Genomic DNA, 26883 nt, shown 5'->3' on the forward strand with positions numbered 1-26883 from the left:
CTGCGGGCTTCTGGAAGTTCTTCCAGTTGGGGTCGGGGTTGAAGGTCTCGGTGATGTGCTGCGGCTTGGAGAGCGACGGGTCGCTCTGGTCCAGGATGGAGAAGGTCACCTTGTAGGAGAAGGGCCACTCCAGCAGGTTGTCGTACTCGCCGGGCAGCACGCGGATGTAGACGGACAGGTGCGAGCCCTCGCCGCTGCCGTTGCCGTTGAGGAAGGCCGACACCTGCAGCTTGTAGCCGTAGCGGTGGGTGTAGAAGGGCGGGCTGAAGAACTCGTGGTTGCTGCGCAGCTTGGCCTCCTGCAGCTTGCGGGAGTAGTCGCTGAGCTTCCAGATGAGGACGCCGTCGTGGCTGACGGACAGCTCCTCCATCTCCCGCCGCAGCTCCAGGATCTCCTGCCGCTGGCGGCCCACCAGGTTGCACATCATGGTCAGGTGAGACTTGGTGGTGTCCTCCAGGTGACGGCCGATGGCCAGCTTGGGGCACTGCGGGGAGGAGGACGTGTTACACACCCACACTTCATGAAGCACAGAGGTACAGTCTGTTCCTCTCGCTGCCTGGATTCCTACCAGCTGGCGTTGTTTTTGTGTCAGATTGTTCCTTGCACTGTGTCTACTTCATTGACTGCAGAGAAACACTCTGAATGGTTCTCTTAAACAGAGAACACTTGTTTTCACACACTATAATGTCATTTAACCCTCTCATTCATCTCCTGCTGCCGCTAATTAAAAGTTTTCCACAGACCAGAACTCATACAGCGTCCGTGGTGCCCGGAACATTTAAACACCGGTCAACAAACAGTGGAACTGAAAACTTTACACCCAAATACGAGATACACACATCAACCTGGAAACGGGGCAGACAGAATCACAGCCATAAAATCTAAATATGTCCAGTAAGAAGAGATTCAGGAGGCAAATCAGCTCAGATTAATCGATTATCTGCATGTCGTGTTCAGAGAGATGACCGCTACAAATCAACCATCATCTTTATCTGACAAATTTAAAAAAGAGAAGAAGATATTTTTCCCCAAAAAGTGTGAATTTCTCTTTCTTTCTGCACCAAGTTCACACCCATGATAAACAGGGTGAAGACGTGCATGCTGGGATTGTTTTGGTGGTGTTGAGGGAACATGCTTTCCTCTCTCCAGAATCAGGACGCTGGGCAGTGAAGGTGAAGAGGCAGAGAAACGAAGGAAGGGATGGGGTGTGTGTGGAGAGAGGAGGAGTGTGTCCGCTACCCGGTGTTTGCAGCCGGCGTCTTTGAAGGGGCAGAGGACGAGCGCGCTGCCGCAGTTGTCCTTCACGTGGTTGGCCAGGTCCTCCCGGGCGATGTTGGGCGTGCCGCACTGGTTCGGGCACTGGACCGGGAAGCGAGGGCAGTGGTACTGGTGGTTCTGCAGAGCACACACACACATACACATACACATACACACACACACACACATACACATTAAAGGCAAGTCCTCCAAACTTCAGAAAACCAAGTAACCGTGTCTGCTGAAGAGTCCTGCTTCTCAGATGAAATCGTTTCGGGGTTTTTGTTTAATTATATTGTGGAAAACGAATAATCTTTAATAATAATCTTTGAGGTTTACCGCACTAGAAAAAACATTTGAAAGCATCGCTGTTTGAGACCAGAAAAATATACAACTGACAGATAAAAAGTAAAAAGTTGAAACTTCACACTTTTGAGAGCAGTTAAAGCAGACAGCAAAATTAATAAATAACTTGGGTAAAACAATAAAATAATGAAAATTTAAAGCCAAATTATTAAATAAAAGTTAAAAAAGACAAAGTACTCGTTTTTCTTTTACTATATTAAGGATTCTAAGGGTAACTGTTAAAATATGAAATATTTCATTTAAAATGTTGCGAAACAATAACACGTATTGTGTTTTAAAAGCTGGATGATGCTGAGGTATAATTTTCAAGAATATTTCAGCTTTAAAAACAATACAGAAACGCCAGATTTCCCACATTAGACTATATTTGACAGGAATAAGACTCGCTCTATAGAACCAAACGTTCGGAAGATATATTAGCGCTGTCCAGACCCGGCGGCCGCGGCGAGCGTCGGAGAGCCGGAGGGGGAAACCCACCTGGATGGTGTCGAAGACGAACTCCTTGCCGCAGTACTTGCAGGGCTGCGTGCGTTTGGGACACTCGGCCATGCTGTGCTGCGACAGCAGCCGGCGCATCATCCGGGCGCCGCACTTGTTCTCACAGTAAACGCTCTCCTGGGGACACACGCCCTGGTGGTTCTGCGGGCCACAAAACACACGGCGCCGGCTCAGATCGGGGTCCAGGCCTCTCCAGGCACACAGCAGCGTTTACCGCAACGTTAGGTGAGAGACGAGAGAACGACGGCGCTGCATGCTGCTGTGGACACAACAGTCTAACTGCAGAATGATTATCAGCCACACTGACGCTTCCGATGTGTTGGAGACCGAAGACGCTTCCAGGTGAGAATATTTCATCAACTGCAGCTAAAATAAAGGCGTTTCGTCTCTCAGTCTGAAGGGTGCAAACTCTATGTTTTTCAAGAAAAACTAAACAATCACATATTGAGGGTGAATGTAAGAAAAAAGCTGTTTTTTTTCCTCTGTAAAGTCCATTTTAACTTGTTTTCCTCTCTTTTTTTGTAACTAATTACAAAAACATTATTGTTATTTGTGTGACTTCAAATTCACATCAGAGTGCTTCAAATGTGTTTTTAATTTTGAGAAAATCAAAGATAAAATCAGAGTTTTCAGCAGCACAGTCATGAAGAGGGCAGCTCACCCTGGAGGAGAAGGTCAAACACAGAGAAACAGAGCAGAAACGGAGGTTTATCTCATCTTCTGATTGTCACTGATATTTCATCTACACATCTCAGTATGACTATCTTTTCTTCTTCCAAAAAAACAACATAAATATCCAATATGTTTAAAGAAAGCATATCTGAATTTTTTTCTGTAAAAAAGTGACTTTCAATGATTTAAACTGATGGAAAAGACAGTTGTTTCACTCCCAAACTGAACACACTCCGTCCAGAGCGCTGATCAGGGCTGCAGAGCAAATGTGATTAAAACGATATAACTGGACCAATGTGGATGAAATCAACCAAAATGCTGGTTTGAAAAGCGGAGCGGCGTGTAAAGAGAGGAGAAAGGTTCCTCAGTGCAGCTGTGAACGTGTGAACATGCGAGAGCTGAGTAAACAGAGGAGGAGCCGGCTGGCAGGAGCCGCATCAGGAAAAAACTCCATGAAAGACACAGTCAGAGCTTTTTCCCTTCAGTCAACACACAAGTTATTTCAAAATCGGGCTGAAAGGTGTTGACGCGTGCGTTCGCTTCTCCCGCCGCGTCCCACAAAGACGCCTTTCACCTGCAGCGGGCGGTCGGGGCGGGGGGGCGTTTACCTCGTAGGCCTCGCCGGTGAACTCGCTGCCGCAGAACTCGCACTTGACCTTGCGCTTGGGGCAGTCGTGCTGCAGGTGGTCGGGCAGGTCGCGGCGCGTCAGCTTGACCGAGCAGCGGTTGGGGCAGGGGATCACGTTGAAGGCGCAGGTGGAGAAGTGTCCCTGAGGGGGGAGACGGGCAGGGTGACGGAGGTGGAGGGGGTGGAGGGAGTTGGGGGGGGGGTTGGGGGGTGGGGGTGGGGTTCTCACCTGCAGCTGCTTCATCTGGCCCGTCCAGCGGCAGCCCTCCTCGCTGTGGATGCAGCGGATTGGCAGCGCCAGGATCTGCTGCTCCAGCTCCGGGTCCGGGTAGATCTGAGGAGGAGCAGTGAACGCACCACCGGCTGCATGTCAGTGAACGCACCACCGGCTGCTCCCGAACGCAACACGCAAACTCCGCAGAGACTCGAACCGTGGATGTTCTCACTGTGAGGTGACAGCGCTCAGAGTGTATTGATGCGCAGTGATGTTTTCAGAAATGTCTCGTAATGAAAAGGAGCAGGAGGCCGGAGGAGTTACTGTCCTGCAGTGAAGCGAGTTCTGATGAGCAGCAGCCGTCTCTAAATCAAGCCTCGTCTGGCTCTGTCTTCCTTCAGCCTTTATGTCTGCAGCTCTCCCTCAGCGGAGTTTCAAACCAGAGGCAGTTTGTTGACGTTGATGTTTTGGAGGATTTTCTCAGTTTTGGTTCTTCTGAGCTCCAGACTCCTGTCCCGAGGCCCGCCAGCCCCACAGCTGCTGCAGCACTGAAGTGAAATACGATCTGCTGTCCAGAAGCCCATGGACTCCCATCCCGCCCAGGCGAGGGCGTCCGGGGCCGAACGCGCCGACAAGACCGGAACTGGACCGGATCCTGCCAATTATTCCGTCATGTCTGATAGATGACGCCGTTCTGATGTAAACCTGATCGACACGGGTTAAACCTCATTCTGAGGATCTCAGACCTTCTACAAGTGAAAAACCTGTTGAATGTTTTCTTCATATTTTCCAGTTTGCTGGTTCACTTCTGCTGGTTTAGCCAAAACAATTACAACAGATCTGTTCATTACTGCAGCTGCTCCGCTCCAACTAACTACTCTCATACATCTGCTGTATGAAACCACAGCACAAGGCTCCTGCCGAGGACTTCAATGCACAACTGTGTACAGATAGAGAGTCTCTCAGAAAGAAACTCCATATACTGTCATCCGGGCTGGGCTCAGCGGATCGCCCTGGTCAGGACTGGTCGGGACAGCCCCGTGCAGCTCCCTCTGTTTTCAGGCACAGCTCCACTGATTCTCTCCAGACTGCAGGTTCAGTTCTGTACAGATGAATCAGAGCGCCGGCTGCTCCTTCAGCAGCACGAAGCAGCTGCTGCGCGTCACGCCCAGCTAACGCCGGGACTGGAGGAAAAGCACATTTGTCAAAAAAGTGGAAGTGGAGCTGAAGGAATGAAGCCCTCATCAAAGTGCAGCACAGGAAGTGGAGCCGGCCACAGCAGTGATAATGAGCCCGTTTATGAGTTTATGAGACCTCTGAGAGGGAGGGAGGCACGAGGAGCGGGGCGGGGGGTTACTCATCCTCTCTGTCAGTTTTCTGCCCAAACACCCCAAATCCCCCCCTCCAGTTGGCTGTCCCGAGGATTTAGAGCCCCGCTCTCGCCTCCATCCCCCACGCTGTGGCGCGAGCAGAGACGACCGGTCAAACAAGAAAAGCTACTTCCTCAAAATGTCACAACAGCCCTCTGAACAAACGAGAGCTCCGGAGCCGCGCTGGAACACCGGCGAGAGCGCAGCGCTCTGCAGGAACAACACCTCCGTTATCTCCGTTACGTCGGGATCTGCTTTGTTAGAGCGCGGCAGAGCAAATAAGTGTGTTTAAGCAGTGAAATGTCTGTTGAGTCTCCTATAATGCTGATATATAAGTGCAGCACTCCACTTGTGGAGGAGGAGCAGATGGTATTTCGCCTAATCACATTCTCTGAGGAGAAACAAAGCGGAAAGAAGGAAAAAAAAATCCTCTGCCGCAAAGCGAAACACTCTCTCATTGTTCCAGTCTTGGAATCTGCACGGGGACGGCAGTAATGACCTTTTAATAACTTAGTCCGAGGCAGATCGGAGGGGGGTTAAGCTCTCCCAGCACCGCGTCGGGGGTTTATTCTGTCTGCTGCAGCTCCTCCACGTTTCCTGGCGAGCATCGGAGACCACCGGGACGCCAGGATTTGCAGGGGTAAATAACGTCAGACTCAGACAGGTGTGCCATGTGCACCCCCCCGCCATGTTGTCCGACACTCTGGTGCTTCGTCAGGTCTGCATGAACCTCTGGTTTCTGCGTTTCTCACGGAGAACGGCCCAGCGGCGGGGGTTTTACGGCTAATTCAGGCGCTGCGAGGAGACTTCCATCCTCACAATCGAAAAAAGAAAAGAGAAACGGGCGATGATCCTCTGCCGGCCCTTATCCCCGTGCAGCGGGGAGATCACGTGAGAGAGACTCTCACACACTTCCAGTCATCTTTCCCTCCCAGAGTGCAATCTGATTAACTGCACTCAGAGTTCACATGAATTCTCTTCCTTCTTCCGGACAAGAAGAAATCTGGTGGTTTTAATAAATTACCCTCTGTAATGAAGCGAAATAAAACCCCTGACTTTGGGCTCGGGTGACAAAAGCTGCTGCTCTCGCTTTCCAGAAATTCGGAGCTACTTAAGCTGATTTTTCTTCTTCTTCCCAGTCTGTGCTGGAAGTGTGCGCTTCTCTTCTCTCTGACCTGAACCTGCTCTGGCTGGAAACCCTCTGAGGCTGAAGCATCTGAAAGTGAGAGCAGCTACAGGAGACGTCGCTCTGGCTGCACAGGCCTTGTTCTGTGTGCAGCTTGCATGTTCTCCCTGTGCACAACTTCTACATTTTAGCACTATTTCTGTACCAAACCAACATCGTACCAAAGTGACAACAGAGTGAAACAGTACCCTGACCATGGGAGACATTAACGACCAGCAGCACGTGCTGGTTGTGCACACACCGCTGTTTATTGAGTGGGTGAATCATTAGCAGAGTTGTTTTCCTGGATGTTGCTCTGCTGTATAATTTGGCTGCTACTCATCACATCTCGGTCACGTTTTCTGAGTGTGAAGCTCAGAGTTCAGAGTTCAGAGTTCTGATTTGAACCCTGAACCAAAACGTGTCCTGCTCATGGGTTTCTTTGGTTTCTGCACGTTAGTGTGTCAGGGTCGTACCTTGGCATAGTCTAGCGGCAGCTGGTCCTCCGGACACTTGAAGACGCCCTCACTGCAAGAGAAGAGCACAGAAGCAGCGGGGTTACGATGCGAATAAAGACCTCAGTGAGCAGTGGATGAGCACAGTGCGTCAGATTAGGCCGACCCCCCCCCCCCCCCCTCCCCCCCCTCTGCTGAGACGTTTGGACACGCGCTGCTAATCTGAGAAGTTTCTGACTCATCACGCCGCGTGACGTTCAAACGCTCAGAGATCTGCGAGCCTCTGGCTTTAATGACCGTCCACACACATTTATACTCCTGCAGACTGAACTCCCAGCAGCAGCCTTCCCCCTCTCCTTCCCCACTGCTTTTAGAATCTAGATAACGTTTTACCTGAACCAGACTCCCGTTTCTCCCCTGAGTGAAACCGATCTGGACGTCATGCTCAAGGCTGCTCAGGAGAGAACGACACTGAAGCAGCCAGAGGCAGGTTCTTCTTCTCCTCCGCAGCTGAAACATCCTAAAATAAAACTTTGACTCTGGTTTTACCACCAAACCCCCCCGCGTGGTTTCCGTGGCGCCGCAGAGCAGCAGCGCTCGCGCTCGCCAGCCCGTTACAGGGGCCAAGTGAGCGAGCGCCACGGCTCGTTAGGGAAGCCTCCTCCCGGCCCCGACCCCGATGTTGTCATGAAATATTCACACTTGTGAATAATGGAGGCTCGGGCGAGCGGCGACATGGCGTCCAGACGCACAGGTTACACCAACAACACCGCCGCCTCGCCTCCTGAGGCGCCGGCGGTCCCAAACCGCCACACGGCAACAAATACAGCAAGGAATCAGGTGACGCGAAAGACTGAAATATTTCATGTTGCTACTAAAAACAACCAAAAACATGGTTTTACACACAGCAACTGTGACGTCTGGTTGGCAACAGGACAAAGTAGGAATCTCATGAGGATAACGGCATACGAGGCCGATGTATGGAGTTGTTCTGGTTTAATTAAAGCCATGCCGTTAGCAACACGCTGTATGCAAAGCCAGAACAAAATACTCAGGGAGTACGAAAAAGATGGTCGCAAACAAGTGAGAAACCGCAGCCGCCAGTTACATTTCCTGAGAGAAGTTCGTAGATTGAAGGTCGTAAATCCAAACCAGACTCCTTAATGGTTTAAACTTTGGCCTTCCTGCACTCGGTTTGGAGTCTCTTGTCTTCTTAAAAGGTGGAGGTACGACTTCCAAGACAAGCTGAGAAACGACCGGAAAAGAGGATGAACAACTTCTAAATCTGAGAAACACGGAGAATCCATCCATGTATTCCTCATCAATAATGAATAATCTGATGCTCCTGGAGCCAGTCTGCTGCAGCGGATCAACTGATGGATGCATTATGATCGAAAATGGCTTTTTTATTGTCTGTGTCATTCTGTACCGAACTAAAGAGATGAAAGCAGAGAGAGGGCTGCTCCTGTGAAGACTGGGACGTCGTCCTGTCCTGAAGGGCTGAATCCCACAGGCGGCTTCCTGCCTTCCCCGGTTGGAGCTCCTGACCCTCCGCCTGCTGAAGCTCTGCAGACGGAGCGTTTGACTTTCGCCGCTTTAATTCGAATCACCTGACGGGAGAGTCTGCAGCTTGTTCAGCTGGCGGCGGGGGGAGGGTGGAGCGGGCCTGACGAGCAGGGGGGTTAATGCATGACGGGACAGCAGTGATTCTCCTCCGTCGGGGTCAGTGTGTCAGCGGGGAGCGGGGACCGGCTAACGAGCCGCCCGGCCTGGAGAAAGGTCAATCGATCGGAGCGGAGTCAGCGCTCTCTCCGCCGTCGCCCGGGAAGCGAGAGGCGATGCGAAGCGACAGGCTCTGCGACGCGGGCCGGGGGACGGCCGCGGGCGCCGTCCGGCCCCGGCCTCGTCTGACGCACAGGGAGGCAGACAGGCGAAAAGAGCCTCGTCACACACTGTCAGCGCGATTCCCTCCTCGGCCGGGAGAAGCTCCCGCAGCCTCGCATCCACGAGGCCGGCCCCGCCGGTCGGAGCGGCTCGTGACTCCGGCTCGCTGCCGCTTCGTGACAGCGCATTAGCGCCGCATGCCGCGGCTGATCTGGAACTCCGCTCGCTTCAGCTCCATCCATCTCCGTCCATCTCCCCACGCCGGCGCTTCCTCTGACTCCACAGATAAACCACGACGGAGCGGGAGCCGCAGACTTCGATACCAGGTTGGGTCCCGTTAATGGTTTCATTTAAAAACTGTCACAAAAGGCGGGAGGGACTCCAGAGATCTGGGTCACAAACATCCGTCATGCTCCTTCACGTCGCTGTGGTCATGACGAGCTGTAAACATCCAGAGACACTCATGTCTTCTCACACACACACACACACACACACACACACACACACACACACACGAATCTCAAAGCAGCTTATTCAGACTATGAACCACGTTCTCTGTATCGACGGACAGCCGGTCCTGAGCAAACCCCCCTGTGTTTACCGGCCGGACTGACGAGACGCTCTGAACAAACGGAGTGAAAAGCAGAGAGCTCAGCGTCTGCGGCACATTAACAGACCCCAACAGACCCCCCCGGACGGCATCGCGGCTCCACCGGCCATCGGCGCGAGCCGCCAGCTTTCATGTTCCTCCTCCCGCTGGAGCCTCCCGTCTTCCTGACTCAGACCCGGGATTATCTTTAATATCTGCAAACACACCTGAGATTCCAGCCGACGGCCTCCGCAGGCTGCAGCTCTCCCGGCTGGAGCGCAGGCCCGAGCTTTACCTCCGGTACAGTTACAGTAATCCTCCACATCTCTCTGCAGAAGAAGTCATGACTTCCTTTGTCTTCGCCACGCAGTTTCAACAATGACTGCGGAGGATGTGATGATATCGCCAAAGCATCGTGAGTCCTGACGCTGCAGAGGAGAGAGTTTTAGAAAGAGCTACACTGTCGTCCTTTGTTTTGCTCAACGTTTTGGTTCAAAGGAGGCATCTGGGGGGAGCATATGTGCATGAGTTGAAGTTACATGCCGTCACCTTTAACCTCTCACATCGCTGCTGTTTTTAGCGCAGGAAGTGTCTGTAATGCAGCAGAGATTCCTTAAAAACACAAAGAGACTGAATGTGTGGCTGGAAGCGTTCAGATTAATAACCGATTCGTCTAAAAGATGTTCACAGATCACAATGATTCCAAGTTCCACTCGATACATTCAAAGTCAACGAGGTTCAAACTCACCAACAAACATACAAAGAGTATTTGTTTTCATCAAAAAGAGAAGAAACCAGCATGAATCCTCCACCATCTGAGCGTTTTCTGTGTCTGGATTAGTGTTGAAGAGTTTAGTTTTTAAAGACGTCTCTGAACCGTCTGACCTCAACTATTGTTCTTAATTTCTTCCAAATGAGATTTGAGGAGCGACTTCGGGGCTGCGTTTCTGCTGCTGCAGCGTTTTTGCTGAACTGGATCAAACTCAGCGAGGAGAACGAAGCGTGCGGAGCGGGTCTTAAAACAGCAGAACCCGGGAGGTCTCGGTGCTGCTGCTGTTTGGTGACAGTCCCTCATTAACGGACCGAAGCGTCTCCTCGGCTGAGAAACCCGACCCGCTGCCGGCCTGGCGAGCGGCCGAGCGGCAGCAGTCGGGAGGAGGCGTGTGACACACACCTGCCCACAGGTGATCCGTTTCAGGCTCTCTGTGTGGGACGGCTGAGCTGCGACGCACAGCTGCCTGGGACGGAAAACCTCCCGGATCAGCTGCCCGTGCACGAGGTCTGAGGCAGACTATATGCTGACGTTTGTGGCATCAAACTCCTCTCCTCACTCCCTGAATACACTCTGATCAAAGAGTCTGAGAGGCGATGGAAACAGGAGAGGCTGAAGCAGAAGAGATCTCTCTCTCTCTCTCTCTCTCACTCTCTCTCTCTCTCTCTCTCGAGTTGGACAGAGCAGCGTGGAAGATGGACGGGAGGAAGGCGCTTAATAAAACGACTTTGTCAATCTGTGAATGGTTGTTGGAACGATTTAACAATTCTGATGAACTCCCAGACCGCCTCGGAGAAAGGTCGAGGACTCCCACATGACCTCTGATTCACTGAAACAGCAGAGGGAAGCCAGGCGCTGGCGGACACTCCAGCTCCCACCAAAGCAAGGACCTTCAAAATAAAAGAGCTTCCAGAAGGAATCTCACTCTGGTTGTTTCTGACAGCTAGTTTTAGAAATCTCCGTCATTCCCATCACAGATTTCAACATGGACATGAATAGTCGGAGGAATATTTGTGATTAATGAACATTTTGTCATTAGAAGTTGGTAAATGAAGCGAAGCGGTTGTGTGAACTCTCCTGAATGCGCTGGTGATCGCAGTGTTCTGCAAACTGGACCGTACTTCCAGATAATAGGAGCGTGTTGGCAGTGATGTCCGACCGGAGCGTGAAGACGACACCTGTAAAATCCCATCCGACTGTGTGGTGTGTGTGTGTGTGTGTGTTGTGTGGGTCACTAACAGCCGCTGGCAGCTGCTGCATGTGAAGTAACAATGGCTGACAGTGTGCAGGTCACACTCATCAGCGGCACGGAGATAAATCACATCTGACTCGGTGTCAGACGCCTCGAAAAAGGACAGGCGGAAAATCAAAGCCTTTCCAGCGTTTCACACTCGCATCGAGTGAACTTTTGTGCCGAGCGAGCTTTTATGCCTCCGAACGCAGGGAAAGAGAAAAGGGACTATTTTTGTTGTGTTGCTTTGCCAAAGCAGGAGAAGAATGATGCAAGTGAAAGGCACTACTACTAACACGAGTTGTGTGTGTGTGTGTGTGTGTGTGTGTGTGTGTGTGTGTGTGTGTGTGTGTGTGTGTGTGTGTGTGGTGGATGTCTGGCCTCCTTCCCTGGCTTCATCTCCACCTCCCCATGTTTCTCACTCACTGAGGCCGAATGTGGACCAAGATAGAAAAACCACTGAAAAGCATTTTTTTTCTTTTTTGGCTTTTTTTTTTTTTTTAATTCAAACTCTGATCTGCGCCGGCGTCTCCCACGAAGCCCTCTGCGAGAGGCCGCGGATCCTGACGGCGCGGCGGTCCGGTCTGCTGATCGGACACCTGAGGCCGCCGTCACGGCTTATGTAAGCGGCCGCGTGCGGAGCGCCTCGCCGCGCTGACATTTGTGAGCACGAGCCATCTGTGAGCGAGTTCACGCCGCTAAAAAAGCCTGGAAAGGTTAACAAAAGCTCTGTTTGTTTTCCTGAAATGTCAGCTTTGCAGCACTGGAAAATGTAAATATATAGCACGGCAGTATTTTTACAGGAGTAGCATCTTTTCTTTCTTTCGTGTTTTTTTTTTTAGATTATAATCCAGAAATAGCTGTGTGGGTTGTTCTTGAAATAACGTCTTCACGGCTGCAGACTGCAGGTTTATTGCAGGATGAAATCACAAATGAGGCACAAGATGCATGGTGTTAAAAAATGCATGCAATAAAGAGTCCATTGCTGCAAAATGCAAGACAGGGAGTGCACGCAAATTGAGAATATAAAAGGTTATTTCTATATTATATGTGGTAATGAAATACTGTGTTCAGTGCAAACATTGTGCGGCTCCATGCTGCCCCTGAGCAATAGTTTGTATTTCAGTAATGTTTAAGGCTCACACTTTCATATCTTATTGCTGCATGAGTAGTTTTATCGTCCTAACTGAAGCGTCTAGACAGAAACGATCAGAAATTAAACAACAAGTGACTCATCAGGTTGCAGAAAGGAGCAGATATCCAGGACGGCAAAACCCCCAAAACGGAGAGCCACCTGCTGCAAGAGGAAATTAAAGCGAGAGAAGGAGTAGAAGGGAGCGGGTCAGGAGGAGGAGGAGGAGCCACCTGCAGGACGCCATAATCCCCCCCTGAAGTGAGAGAGGGGGGCGGCAGTTACAAGTAGTTCTAATCCCCCCGCACTGTCTCCCTCCATCACGGCGATCGCGGTTTGACGAGGACTCTCCGTCACAGAGGGTCGGCCCGAGTAGCAGATTATAATCCAGCTCCGACACTTTGCTTCTGCTGCTTCATCAGGTTCAGAGTCATAAACCCACAGCGTCTCAAACAGCCCTGGGAGGGAAACGGGGATAAGACGATGGAAATAAATCACTTATCTTTCACATCATCTGATCTCCGTTACTCATCTTACTGCTTCTTTTCATTTGGTGTCTCTTTATAGAGTTTAGCATCAACGTGCTGTTTGGATCTCGAACAGCTTTTTGACTCTCTGTGGTTTCTGTACGTCTCGCTGCATCTGCTGCAGCTCCCTTTGTCTCTCTTTGTGGTCGTTTCAGGTCCTCGAACAGGCACTTTGTGAGCTCCGGTGTCATTTCTGATTTGCATGTGGTCGCTGTGTGTCTTTACAGAGCTTGCTCTTTTGTGCAGTTGAGAGGATTTTTTTTTAGTTTAATGACGTTGTCCTTCTTTTGTAGTCGTTTCACGTCATGCTGCAGTTGCTTATAGACTCGTTTTATGTGAATGAGTGCGATTTGCGTGACCATTTGTTGTCATTACTGTCCCCGTGCTCACTTTGTCTTATCACGCTCGTTCTGTGCGTTTTTTATGACTCCTGACATATTGTTTCAGCATCTGTGACCGTTTTGCCTCAGTGGGGTGAGTGTGTGTGTGTGTGGTGTGTGTGTGTGTGTGTGTGTGTGTGTGTGTGTGTCAGTAATCCGTCCAGGACTAGGGACGCGTGGGATCGGTCCTGCTGGTGTGTGAGAACGTCAGCTGCAGCAGGACGATCCTGGTTTCAGTTTTGCTCACATGCGGAGTTTTCCGCCGCGCTCGGGACGCTATCAAACAAACAAAACGGCAAATGTTCAGGGATCTTTTGTTTTCCCGGTCGATCTCGGCCTCCAGATTATCCGCCGTACGCGGGAGGCGCAGGAAAATCAATCCACTTTCATTAACTGCTGCTGATCTTGGGGGGAGGCTGAGTGCAGGAGGAAGGGAGAAGTCCCATCAGCCCCAGCAGGAGCTGAGCTCATGCATGCATGAGAGCGGCCACCCACCCACGCAGTGCACAGCAGCTAAAAAAAAAAGAAGAGAGCGAGCGAGCGAGCGAGCGCCATGGCGGAGGCGGACCACACAAACCAGGGCCTGCACATGAAAGCGGCGCGCTGCGTTTGATGTGGCTGAAGGGCGGTTTGCGGCGGGGCGGGGTGGGCGGAGAGCTGCATCTGGAGATCAATGAATGTCCCGGGCTCCAACACGTCGCGCACGTGAGAAGGCCCTGCCGGTCTGCGAGGACGCTCCGAGAGCCAACGCCACGGCCCGAACAGGTGGCGAAAAAAAACGCACTTCCCATTTCTATGACTCGCCGTCGCACATCGGAGAGGGTGCAGAAGAGCTGGAGGACAGTATTCACGCTCCGAGTGTGAGTTTTGAGCTGTTTTAATCACAGATGGCTTTTCTAATTTTAGGGCCGCTTCAGAGGGCAGATCTGTGCACAGGAAGTGACCTGCTGCGACGGCGGCGGCGCTCGTGGAGAGGCCACACCGGACGCGCAGGTTCACAGACCGCCGCACCGCTCAGGGTAGAGCCGCCTGCCAACCGCTCGCTTACAGCACCAAAGAAGAAGAAGCACCAGCAGCAGCTGCAGCTGCAGACGACACACAGCCGCCTCATTTTTCCTTCAAACAGCATTAATGAATCAGCGACTGCAGTCAGAACGGTCCAGAAGCGCGGCATGAAATCGCAGCGCTAATGCAGATTAAGCGCGGAAGCAGCAGCGCGCCTCCAGCTATTGTACGAGCTGTCTGTCAAAATAAGAGCGGAGGGATGCGATGCATTCTCATCAGCGTGTGCAGCCGGCGGTGATAATGTGCCGCCGAGGAAAAAAACCCCACACTTTCTCACGCACAGGCGCTCGCTTTAAGGTCATCTCTCGTCTGAATTTCAGATTCTCATAACACACAACCCCCAGACGGTAACTCAATACTGCAGGAAACATGAACACAGGAGGAAGAACATGAGCCTGCAGGTAGCAGGCAGCGAGCGCGTCTGTGTACCGATACAACATTAAACTTTTTTATTAGTATGTAAATGTGCTGGTGGGTGGATTTCATTACTTTTGGACGGAGCCTGGCTGCAGTTTCTCCGCGCTCGCCGTCTCCAAGCTAATTAAAGTAAGAGGCTCCTGAGGTGGCTCCAGATTTAAAGCCGGAGTTTGGTCCTGAGATGCAGGAAACAGACAGAAAGCGCTGAGAGGTCGTGACGGACTGTTGATGAGAGCCGAAACTCCGTTCTGTTTGCCGTCGCACTGCAGAGCTGCTCCAGTCTCTGGCTTCAGGTCGTTGAGGAAATCTGACACCCAGAGTGGAATTGTAAGGCGAGCGACTTCCTGTTGACTGCGATGAGTCAGGAGAGTGAGTGTTTGGCTGGTCTATTAGCGATTTTCACTCAAGTTTTGCATATGCTCTCTTCGTCCTGTTGAGATCCCACTCGCTCGCGACATCATTCCACATTTATTCTGAACGCCAAAATGAATTTATGAGTCGGAAAGACCAGCGCAATGAGGAGCGGGTTCACCGAGACTGCAGCTGGACGCTGGAAGGCCGTAAACATTCGGAGCGGTTCATCCCAGTCTGTCCAGAATCTGCTTACAAACACTTCCAGAGCTGCTGGGTTTAATCCGCGCCCAAGCCTTTTCGCAGTTTGTTCTCCTCCTCCCTGTAAAGCAAGCCGCTCGCCGCAGCGCCACGCTGAGCCGCAGTGAAACCGACCTTCTTATTCTACTCTTTCAAACTACTACTTCGAATATGAGCAGATACTGCAAAGCTTCTTAGGAGCGTCTGGCTGAGCTGACGCGCTGTTGACGGTCGGAGCGTCGGACAGATGGCCGACAGGGAGGGCAGGAGGCTAATGCCCGGCAAATCCACGGATCAGCAAATTCTGCATCATAAAACATTTCCCTTTGAACACACTTTCTCTGATTAGCAGAGATAGCCCATGTGAAGTCAGTCATTTACATAAATAGTGGATTAACTTCAGTTTAAATCGCCAGGGGAGGAGAGAGAGAGAGAGAGAGAGAGGAGCCGTCCATCAGTGGTGTAGAGTTGAGCTCTAAATGGAGCATCTCTGCCGTCACCCCTCACACTCATCAAGATGGAAAGTAAAACAATCACAACGCCAGACAAACGTTTATCGACCGTGAAAGAAAAACCACCAGGATCCACCGATCCCAGCACAGCTTGTTTCCACCTCTCCTGCGGAAGGAAGAGTGAAACATGCATGTGACTTCTGAGCGGATCCTTCCGCCACATTACTCCCGTGTAACGGCCTACTTTTGCCGTCCGTGAAGTTTTTTTGCTTTATGGGTTTAAAAAACCGCCAAGATCAGTTTCACCCCGTCCAGAAGCCAGGAGGGAGAGCTTTAACTCCTCCGGAGGGCCCCGCATCAATCAGAGGCCACGCAGAGCCGCAGCCTCACTGCTTAGCGCCTGAAGGCGGCTGAGCTCATGGCGGCCGGGGAGGGGGGGCGAGCCGCCGCTCCGAACGCCCGCGCCGTAAATCACTTTTTATAGCGGTGCGTAAGAGAAGGAGCCTCGGCTCGCTGACCGCCGATGCCAACGCCGTCTGCACACAGAGACGACCCCTGCTGTGAATGCTCGCCGGTCTACTGCGGGAAAAAGCCGGAAAGACGCACGACTCCTGAACCCGGTACAGAAGCAGCAGGTTTATCAAGACATGCAGACTCTGGTTTTTCTTCTCAGCGTCTCATATCGACTGTGCAGAGGCAAAAAAAGAGAGAAATACTGTAAAAGGAGGGTCTCACTCGAGTGGGAATGAAAGTCTGCTTGGAGGTACTCGAGGTAGAGAGGTGGCCTTCCGAAGGACGCTGCTACCAGCTGGTTTCTCTTCAATACGACCACATGAGAGAACTGTCTGAGTCTGCTGAGTCGTCTTTTTTTCCCGGGTGAATGAAACACTGAAGGATACGTAAAGCCGCCAAGTTCCTGTGTTTAACTGTCACTTTGAAATGACAGTCAAGCTCAGATATCTGTTACTGTTGGTTGTTCAGGATTAATAAGTTTGAGTTATTTGCTCGGAGCTTGGTCTACAGCAGGTTCCTCGTTTGACGTGAAGTCAATGCAGACAAAACTCTCAGTAAACTTAGTTTCCTCTCTGGATTCGAAGCGGATGCACTACGAGAGCCGACCAAGGTCCAGCAGGTGCTCCTGTTGTGTCTTCTTGCTTCGCTCGCAGCCATGTTCAACCTCAGCAGCAGCCATCATGTCTGCCTCCAACAACCCCCTCCCACCAGAGCGCCGTCTGATCTGAAAACAGGCTGCAGACTGAACTGTGGCCTCCCCTCCGACCACGGGGCAGCTGGACACACCTGAGGACGTCCGCGGCTGAGCGAGAGAGCATGGGGGTGAATCAGCTTTTCTGTGTGGGAGGGGTTTTTTTTGTTTTATTGCACTGAAAAAACAAAACAAAAAAAAGCAGCTTTGTAAAATCGCAGAACGGCCTCAGTGACACATCTAGTAATGAGCCGGTTCTGTCCCGCCGGATCGTTAAGACATAAAGTCCTTATCACACCGACTCCACTCCACCAAACGCCCGGAGAGCGATAAGGCACGTGTGGCTCTCACGCACTCTGCCGCAGAGTGTCGGAGGTGGCGGCGGAGCGAAGACGGAGCGGACTGCGGGCCTGATAAGGACTCGGACCGTCCCCGGTCGGGGCGTGTGACTCGGCGCTATCGCGGCGGCGCAGTGAGTCAATGTGTCACCAGTCGCTGGTGTTCCTCTCAGGCAGGAGAACTTTCCCCTCGCAGCCTCTGTGCTCCGCGCTGCTCGCCTTCAGAGGCCAGCAGGCGCCCGACGCGGCGCAGAGCTGCTTCCTCCTGGTTCAGGCTGCAGCACCCGGCGGCTGCTCGCTGCAGCTTTCTACCCCGATACCAGAGCCGAACGTCTGGACCTGTGTGAGGTTTTACTGAGACTGTCTTGATGTTTCCCGTGGTCCTCGCGTCGGCAGGAAGACGTCTGGGAGGGGAACCCCGACCTCCAGCGAGGAACTGACTGGTCTGTCTTGCCAGTTTGAGATTTCAGTATCAGTTTGAGTTCTTTCTCCAGCCTTTGTGTGGCACTATTTCCACTCTTCTCCTGGCTTCTCGCTACGTTCACTCCGGTCTGTGATGAGCGTACGTCCCTCACGGTGGGTCCTGCGTGGCTGTGCTCATGGTAACTGCAGGGGCAGGTGAGGTGAGTGTGTGTCTGACAGGGGACACACACACAAACACACAGATTCACACACTAATTCAGAAAAACCAAGCGATCCCTGCTGGAGTGCTGCAGTCGGCTCACATCAGCCGCTGTTCCGGCTTATCAGCCTCCATCTGTGACGGCTGCCTGCGGATCCAGTCCGGACCGGCACGGCGGCGGCGGCGTGCCCTGCTGCCCGCCTGCCAGAGCGGCTGGAGCGCCGCCGCCTGCGGCGGTCCACCTCTCTGCTGCGGGGATGCGGTCTCTTTGTTCGGCGAGGCGAGGCGCTGACGTCAAATCGCCTCCTTTGTTTTAAAAAAAAAAAACGCCTCGGCTGCATTGTTGGATTTCACAACCTGCCCCTGTTGCCGGGAGCAACAATGAGATAAATGACAAGATTTTTTTCAACCGGTGTATTAAAGAGCAAGACGACAAAAAAACACAAAGGAGCCAGTGACAGACAGGGATGTCAGCTCTTTCTCATAAAATCAAACCCTGCTCAGAGGACGTTGTCATTTCAGTCGTCGACATTCTGCACCGGCTGCACTCAGCCGGGGCTCGCAGGGAGCCAGAGCCCTCCGGATGGGTGGCTACCACCTCAACACACACAGAATGCTACCTGCATTTAACTCATTCCATTCATAGGTAACCTGAAACGATCTGAGCCGAGAAGCTGCTGGGACTGAAGCCCCAGTGGGACTCAAACCCAGGAAACTCCAAACACAAGCTTCTCCGCCCTCTCAGCCACCACGGCCCCACCCCATCGTCAATACAGCCTTAGAAATCACATTTATGTTGCATTTAAAGGTTTCCTTTGTCCTCGTAAAATAAATAAGTTAAGCAGTTATACTGCTGAGACGCTGAGTAAACAGCTGAAATGAAACTAAAGGATTCAAAGAAAGGAGAAATGATCGTTCTAACGCGCTGCACCGTCTCTCGTCCTCATTTCCATGGCAGAAGGTCCAGAAAACAAGTGCTCCTTCATGGTGGAGCCACAGGTGCACCTGACAGACCGACTTCCTCCGAGGAGGAAGCAGCGCGCGCCGCCGCCCCGCCGCCGCCGCCGCATCCTGAGGGACAACGGAGCCATTGAGCTGTTTGGGTGAGGAGCGCTGCAGTAAACAGAGCAGCTGACCAGACGCAGACGGAGCCGTCTTGGCAGGACAGAGAGCGGAGGGAACGGTGAAGCGGCGAGGCGGGGGCGACCCCAGCGCCGACACGGGATCAACGACAATCGCCCCGAGTGTGTCGGCTCGGAGCGGAGGGCTTAGCTGCCTCGCCGACACCTGTCGGGCTCCACAGAGCAGCCTTTCACTGCCGACAGGTGTCTCCGCAGCCGGGCGCCACTTCCTCCGCTCGGCTTTCAGACCCCTCACACGGCTTCCTGTCGGGAGGCCGCTGCAAACGGGGCGCTTTAAATCAACGAGGGGGGGGTCCTGCAGACAGGTCCCTGAAACTCTGCACAGGATTCACTTCACACAGAAACAAGCCAGACGGACTCCAGCTCAACCGAAGCAACTCCAGCAGCGGCTTCACCTCTCAGGACCGTCTCCGTTCAGACCCTCAAGGAGAAACTCCACGTTTGTGCAATAAAGGTGAACAGAGCCGAGTTCGTTCATTTAGGAACACGGCAATTACGTTTTTCACAAAAAAAATGAAAAGACAGGAATATAAAGTACAAAGAGCGTGTCTGAAATCAACCCACATGTCCTCTGTGTCGTCCATAATCAGGGAAGACAAGTGGGAAAAGGTGACATTTAGAGTCCTTGGAAAAGTAAAAGAGTCAATAAACATTTGTATTAACTGAAGGACTTATTAATTTTTTCACATTTTCACATTTATGTTTTAGACGTCGTTGTTTTAAAGCTGCGTATGAGTCCGGCTCTCTGCTGAACTCGCCCAGAAGACATTCCCAAACAGGAACAATAAAATGAGTCACTTTGTAATTACGGCTGCGTTTTGTGACGCAGTGGACTGGATGTGTTTTCTGTCACAAACCACAACTGCTGCAGGAAACCTGTCTGTCTGTTTGGCTTCTTCTTCTTCTTCTTTGTATTTTTTTTTTTTACCGAGGTCACGGCAGTCAGAAGGTCAAAGCGTCCCGTTCCCGCCACAACAGGGAATCGAACCCGTCTCCCAGACTTAACCTGCTGTTCGGCCAGAGTTAAAGGACCGCAGCAGAGCTGACCTTTAGCCAACACAAGCTCTCCGTTCATCACTGAGTGAGACTGAACTCTGGAAAAAGGACATTACTGAGAACCCAGAAACAAAGAAAAACCAAGAGACTGCCGACCCTGGCCGGTCCGGCCGGCCAGTCACATGACGCAGATTACCTCTGCCTGCGGTTGAACCAGGACGACTAATTGTCCCTAATTTGCGGCCCTGACCGTGTGACGGCGCCGTCCAGATGCGACCTGGACGCTCGGGAAGCGTCCTGCTGTCATGATCTGTGTGGGAGCTCAGACACGTGCGCTGCTGCGTCAGCTCAGTGACCTGTGCACGACACAAACACAGCGCACGGGGGTGGGGGTGGGGGGGGTGGGTTCATACGACAGAGAGCACATCAAGCTAACGACGCCCTTCACGTATCTGCTGAACCTTAAAGCCGGTCATTACCGCGGCGGTTCGGGAGGCCCGGAACACGAACGCACCGCCATCAAGACGTGTTTATCGGAGCTGCCCGACATAGCAAGCATACCCGGGCACGTGCACGCACCCGGCCACGCTGCCGAGATCTGGGCCAGCTGGAGGAGGGCCAGCGGCAGCGCCGGGGTGCCTCGCTGCGTCGCTGGAAAGTTTCCCCGCTCGCCTCCAGAGGCTGCGGGAATCATTTTTAAAGGGACAAGTCCGGGCATGTCCGTGACGGGCTCCTAAAGGGCGAACGCCGCCGCAACCGAGGTTTAGTTCAAGGATGCTATAATTTCCCGCCACGGTTGACCCAAAACAGAGACTGACACACAAAGCAAACATCTCTCAGGAGGAGACGCAACATCCTCATTCCACCGATGAATCACGGCTCCTGCGTCCCGACCGTCAGTCCGCTGCCTCCGGCCAGACTCGGACAAAGTCAGAAACAGAAAACTGAGTGCGTGAAGGACGTGAGGAGGAACGAAAATCTCTGAAATCAGACATGATTTCACATTCTGGGCCTTCCAGATGAGCTGTGGCATTTCAATATTTCAGTTTAGAGACTTTAGCAACAAAAAACTTCCTGAATGAAGGACTTGTGAGTGTGGACATCCCTTCAGTCAACGGCCAAAGCAGTCACAAATAAAGCTGAGCTAGGGTTCAAAATACTCCACCTTCATCTCCATAAGCCTGTCTTTCATTCACAAACTGATCTCCTGTCAGCTCAGCGTGTGAAGCCTGACAAGTCACTTCAGTAATTCCAGGTTGTTCTGAGAGTCATTCAGGTGTTGAATCACTTTCTAAAACCACAAATTACCCTCATTGACGCATTTGACGCACCACAAGCAGCAGTGAAAACGACTCTGTGGTCACGTTTTTGTGCAGAAATCCACCCAAACTTTCTCAAAAAATTGCCAGAAACCCTTCATTTCTGTGACCTGAGGGCGGAGCAGGGACCGCCTGGAGCGACCGGAGCCCTGTGAGCAGATCTAGTGTCCGCCGCGGCGCCCTGCAGCTGTGTGAAACCCTCCGCACACTTTCTCCCAGCAGCCTCGTCATCTGCAGCTGCACGTCCAAATCCTCCACGCTGCCTCCCCGGAGAGACGCTCGCCCCACTCTGAGACGGCCGTCAGTCAGTCACATTCGCCACAGTTCAACAGGCTTCCTCCATAAATACCTGCCTCAAAGCCACAGGTCGCCTCACTCCTGCAATACTTTTGGTTTAATCGGAAGTGATTTGTTTCCTACCTTACTGTTTAAAGAAAATAAATAAAAGAATCAAGAAGCACCAGGAAGTGGATACATTCAGTCGATATCCTGTCATTAGTCGCCTCCAGGACGTCTGCATCCGCTCACATTCACCTGAACATCAAAAGCATTCAATGCACTTTTTCCCACAATTCTACATTCAGAAGCGCTAAATGAATCCGTCGGTCGGAGGCTTCAGAGCGTTAAACATAATCACCGAGCGACTTGACGTCAACCTTCACTTCCTCACATCCACACAACACCGTGATTTCAGGTCGTTTCCTGTTGTTTGACTTTTATCACATATTCGAGAAGAAGAGCTCAAACTGGAATCACGCCGGCTGAAGCAGAGTGGAGGCCGTGGCTTCCTGAAAACAACCGTTAATTCTTTATTTTGGCAACCTGAAGTCAAAATGCTTCATCAAAATCTAAATAAAACCGTGAGTAATGTCAGTTAAACTTTAAAGCTCTCAATCATCCAAGAGTGTCAAAGTCCAGAGCAGGGAGGAGGGTGAAGTTCAGAGCAGCGAGCGGCTCTGTGCTCGCCGTGCTGTCAGTCAGTCTCTGCTGGCGGGGAGGGAGGGAGTGGGCGGTGGAGTGTTTGTTTCTTCACTCCACAGGTAGGTTTCGGCAGAGCACAGAGCACAGGCTGTTCTCTCCCCTGACGACCGCCGCTGCGTCCTGTGGCGTTTCTTCCCTCCTCTGCAGAATTTCCAGAGCCGTTTCGGCTCTGGAAATTCTGCAGAGGAGGGAAGAAACGTCGTTTCCAGCTCCGTCGCCTTCGCAGACCTGGGAGAGCAGAGGGGCTTTCACTCGGACCCACACTGCTCCTCTCTGTCCGAAGCCTCCGGATCTGGACCCGGGCTGCCCGGGAGGCCCCGGGACACCTGCAGGGGGGACTGTGAGCGTCTCTGTGATGGGGGGCCGGGGGGGCGGGGGGACGGGAAGGGCTCTGAAGGAGCAGTCATTCATCAGCCATCCGCGGCTTGGCTCCCATTCAGACACAAAGCCCCAGCTGCCCCGAGTGGCAGACTTACACACAACACTGAACACTAACGCAACACAGCTCCATTTAGGCCCCGAAGAGCCGCCATGCATCCGGCTGCACGCACAATGGACACAATCGCGTCTTTAAAGGGGACGCATCTCGCCAACGCCGCTCATCAGGAGCTAAATGAGCCTGAAGCGACTCACATCACACCTGCTGCGGGGGTCACCGCTCAGAAAAACACACCTGATGAAGGACGCTGGTTCAGAGGTCGTGGTTTTTGATGCGATTTCCTTCACCACAGGTTGAGGATTCGGGTTAAAACCTGCTTCAAGGCCTCTTTTCTTAGTCTGTCCAGTTAATGAGGACATCTGAACATGACTGTCTTTATAATGTGTACCTCCTCCTTCAGTCCAAACTCGCACAGAAAATGTTTGAGCCTCTGAAACCCCAACTTGGACAAATCAGGCAGAAAAGGTGGATGATTAATGGACGTATTTGTGACATTCAGAGAGGAGATTCCGTGCCGAGCTGAGGCACTTCGGGACATTTTATGAACCAGCTGAATACAATGATTGATTGGAAACTTACATAAAAAAAAAAAGAAAAAAGAACAAACCAATTGATTCTTGATAAGTGCTTCATCAAGGTGGCTTATCGGAGCTTTTCATCAGTGAGGCATTTGACAGAGGCGATTACAGAGCTGGTGGGAGAGAGGAGGCACAGGGAGACGATCACGGCTCGGTCTGAAACACTGGGACAGCGAAGGATCCGGCTGCGAGACCTTCTCCCATCAGCCCACTCCAGATCCTCGTGACTCGGGGTAGAGCGCCACGCGGCCGCGCCGGAGCCCGGAGGACGAGGAAGAGGCTCCCCGCCCCAACCAAATAACCACCGGCGCCGCCGCCACACTGCCAAGCCCGGCCGCGGCTCAGGAGGGCCGGGCTCGTGAGGCCAACTCTGACGTGACTCAAAAGTCTCGCCTCATGACCGCCGCCGGGGTCACACATCCCGAACCGCCGTTAGCATCACATGCTAACGGGGCGAAGGACCATCCAGGGGTTTCCTCCAGTGGAGGCCGAGACGAAGACTGCAGTGGAACTACAGGATCCATCAGTCTTCACCATCGTTTTTATATACGTAACCAAATCTTAAGCATATGTTGATTTAGATTTAATTTAGACACTGGGCCTCGAGCACCAGGGTTAAGAAACCCTGCGTTAAATAACACTGTCATGTTGTTACAGTCATCTATTAGAGCGTTAATTGATGCATCGATGCATGAAAGCCGACTCAAACACACTCGATCATGGTCTCAAAGGACAGTATGAGCATCTTACTGTTTTATACTTTGAAAAAAAATCCCGATCTAATTTCTAATGCTGTGGAAGATGATATACGGCTACTCATTCTATTTCACAGCCTTTACCACATTACAGCCAGTTAATGAACATTTATGGGGTATGTAAGCTGTGACAAACGGCTTACCGCAGACAGAAATGTTCTGAGGGCAGCAGCTGGTGGAGGCTCCTTTTTAAAACAACCAGACAGAGAAAGATAACAGTAAAACTCGTCTTTGGAGGGCCGTTGGAGTCACAGCAGTATTCTAAAGTGTGATATTTCTGTGTGTTTATTCATGCTGGGATTGTGGAGGCTGGTTTCTGAACCGTAACACTCATGCGGAAAAGGGTTTTTTTTTTTTTTTTTTTTTTGCAACACTATAAAGCATTTGTGTTTAATAAATTATTAGTCGCGGTTAAACTTAAGGTTGCTTGATGCACAGCAGCATATGTGAATAATGATAACAAATAGCTGCTGCATTCCTGGGCGGCTTGTTGCGACGCAGCATGGAGCTGTGGAGACGAGACACACGCGTCCATGTGAAAGTGTGCCGGAGAGCAAGTCCAGGCTGGATGCTCCTCAGCCCTCAGTAATTACCACAGGGGGAAAAACGAAGAGAAAAGGGCCGGCCTTGTTGCACAATGGACTCAGTATTAGCTAACGACTGTCTGTCAGACTCAATAAACTTGAACTCTGCCCACGAAAGGATGCACACACACACACACACACACACACACACACACTGGACGGCCTCCACCGGCACGCTTTGTTAATTACAGAGGTGAGAAAAGGCCTGTCCGCCGCGCTGCAGCGCCGAGACGCTCTGCAGCGCGCCACTGTTGATATAAAGTGTTTATTTACGCTTTCATCTGCCGGTGAAGTCGAGTAGAAAATCTGGTTTAAAGTTGGCTCAGTGATCGCAGTGTTACATAATATTTTACTGGATTACTAAAAACCGGACTGTTCAGTTATTCCGAAGCCAACTTTCTCTTCACGGCGATCCTGAACGACTCTTCAGTGTCGACATCAGTCAGCGTAAAAAAAGTTTTTCTCTCGAGTTGATGACTTTATTTATCTGACCTGCATTTGTACACCTTAATTAATCAATAATAAATAAGGGATATGAGCTAATCTGCCTAGATTAATGATGAAACATCATTAAAAGTGAGTTAATTAAAATGAATGGATCGGTGTTTTAGCCACCTAGCATTTGATTCAGAGCATTAATAAGGAAAAAAAACTTCTAATCACCTTTCAATAAGCTATAAACCCTAAAAATCCATTATTCAGAAGTAATAACTGTCTAACCTGAAGTCACACACTTGAATAGTGTGTTATTGAAGACGTTTCACTGTGAAATCAGCAGTCATGAACATTATTACAGTGATCCGTCTACGCTCCAAATATCAATAGAAATCAGGTCTGTCTTTTCTGCAGGTATGTACCCAATACTGTAATTGAAACAACTTTTAAGATTAACATTCATTCATAAGCTGCATTCTCATGATCTAATTCAAAGTTATGAATGTAAACAAGGCAGGTGAAAAGGTTCACCTTTTACCTTTAAGCAGTGTGATGAAGGGTTTAACGAGGTTGAGAAATGAAGCTTCGGCTCCTGGAAACTGAAACAGTGTGCTTGTGGATGGACGATGACGTCCTGAGGCTGCTTCTCCCAGGGAGAGGCTGCTTCCCATCATTTCATTTAACAAAGAAGAACCACACAGCAGCCGAGACGTACACACACACACACATCCACCAAGTTACTCAGATTAAAACTCAACTGGGAAAGTTTAGTTGAAATCAGTTGGTACGTTACGTGGGAGTAAAGAAAAAAAAAGGGTTTTTTTTTGTTTTTTTTTCAGAGAAAAAGCTTAAACTGGAGGATGAAGACGGAGGCGGAGGGACGAGGCAGACAAAGCGTCGGGCCGAGCTCATTGATCAGCGTTCCTCCCTCGCTCGCTTTGTTCATCACAGCTTCTGCTTTTCAGGCAGATGCGATGTTCTGCCGGCCGAGGAGGCTTCCTGATGACTCAGACCAGGAGCAGAACTCGCGGCGTCAGGACGCCGCTCTGCTGCCGGCCGGCGGACTCCCCCCCGACGCACCAGGTCCACGGGATGGATGAGTCCTCCCTCCTCCCAGAGAGCAGCAGCAGCAGCAGCAGCCTTCACAGAGCTCACTCTGCTTGCTGGGTGAGCTTCCCTCAGGGCGTCTTCATGTCTCATCAAGTAGAACCAAACACACTTTAGGATCCTATTTTCAAAGCCGGTTCCAGTTTAATCGCTGTCAGACTGAAACTTGAGATGGAACTGGAGATCAGGCCGACCAACACAAAATTTTCTCCACATGAAAACCAAAAAAAAAAAAAGAAGATTTTTATGACTCGTGAATACTGAATTCTGTCAATTAAAATGTGAAACTGAAGCATATTTACTGTCACAGACTGCAGGAGGCCTCGCTCTTTGTTAGGAACACAAGCAGGTTTCTGTTTTGTCTTTTTTTTCATTCATCTCTCCACAAAACCATGAAGCTCAGATCTGAATCATGACTGCTCGTCTGCCTCACTGAACACACACCAACTCTGCTCCATAGCATGAAAACAGCAGGTCGTCCACAGCTTCTCAGAGAGCCCGCCCTCCCCCCGTCGCACATGAGCTGCCACCGAGTGTGTTTTATTGAATTAGTTTGAGCTGTAAGAACTCAGAACGTGGTCCAAGTCAACAGCTCAACATATCTCCACCTGAAGAGTTTCTCTTTCTGGGAAACAAAGAAAAACCCAAAAGGATTCTTTTTGACGTGAGGGAGGACAGTCTTCAAAGAGCCATCATGTCTTCTCAGAGTGATTTTAGA

At 51.3% G+C, this 26883-nt stretch overlaps 1 protein-coding gene across 1 annotated transcript in view; it reads right to left on the reverse strand.

Moving 5' to 3' along the window:
- Positions 1-26883, reverse strand: part of traf4a (tnf receptor-associated factor 4a) — a 30689-nt gene that overhangs the window by 2234 nt on the left and 1572 nt on the right. Inside the window, 6 exon segments of the mRNA XM_030108969.1 lie at positions 1-484; positions 1240-1395; positions 2101-2262; positions 3402-3563; positions 3651-3755; positions 6647-6698. Of these exon segments, the coding sequence (XP_029964829.1) occupies positions 1-484; positions 1240-1395; positions 2101-2262; positions 3402-3563; positions 3651-3755; positions 6647-6698 (1121 nt within the window).

This window comes from Salarias fasciatus, chromosome 14 (genome assembly GCF_902148845.1).
Source record: "Salarias fasciatus chromosome 14, fSalaFa1.1, whole genome shotgun sequence".
Classification (NCBI taxonomy): Eukaryota; Metazoa; Chordata; class Actinopteri; order Blenniiformes; family Blenniidae; genus Salarias; species Salarias fasciatus.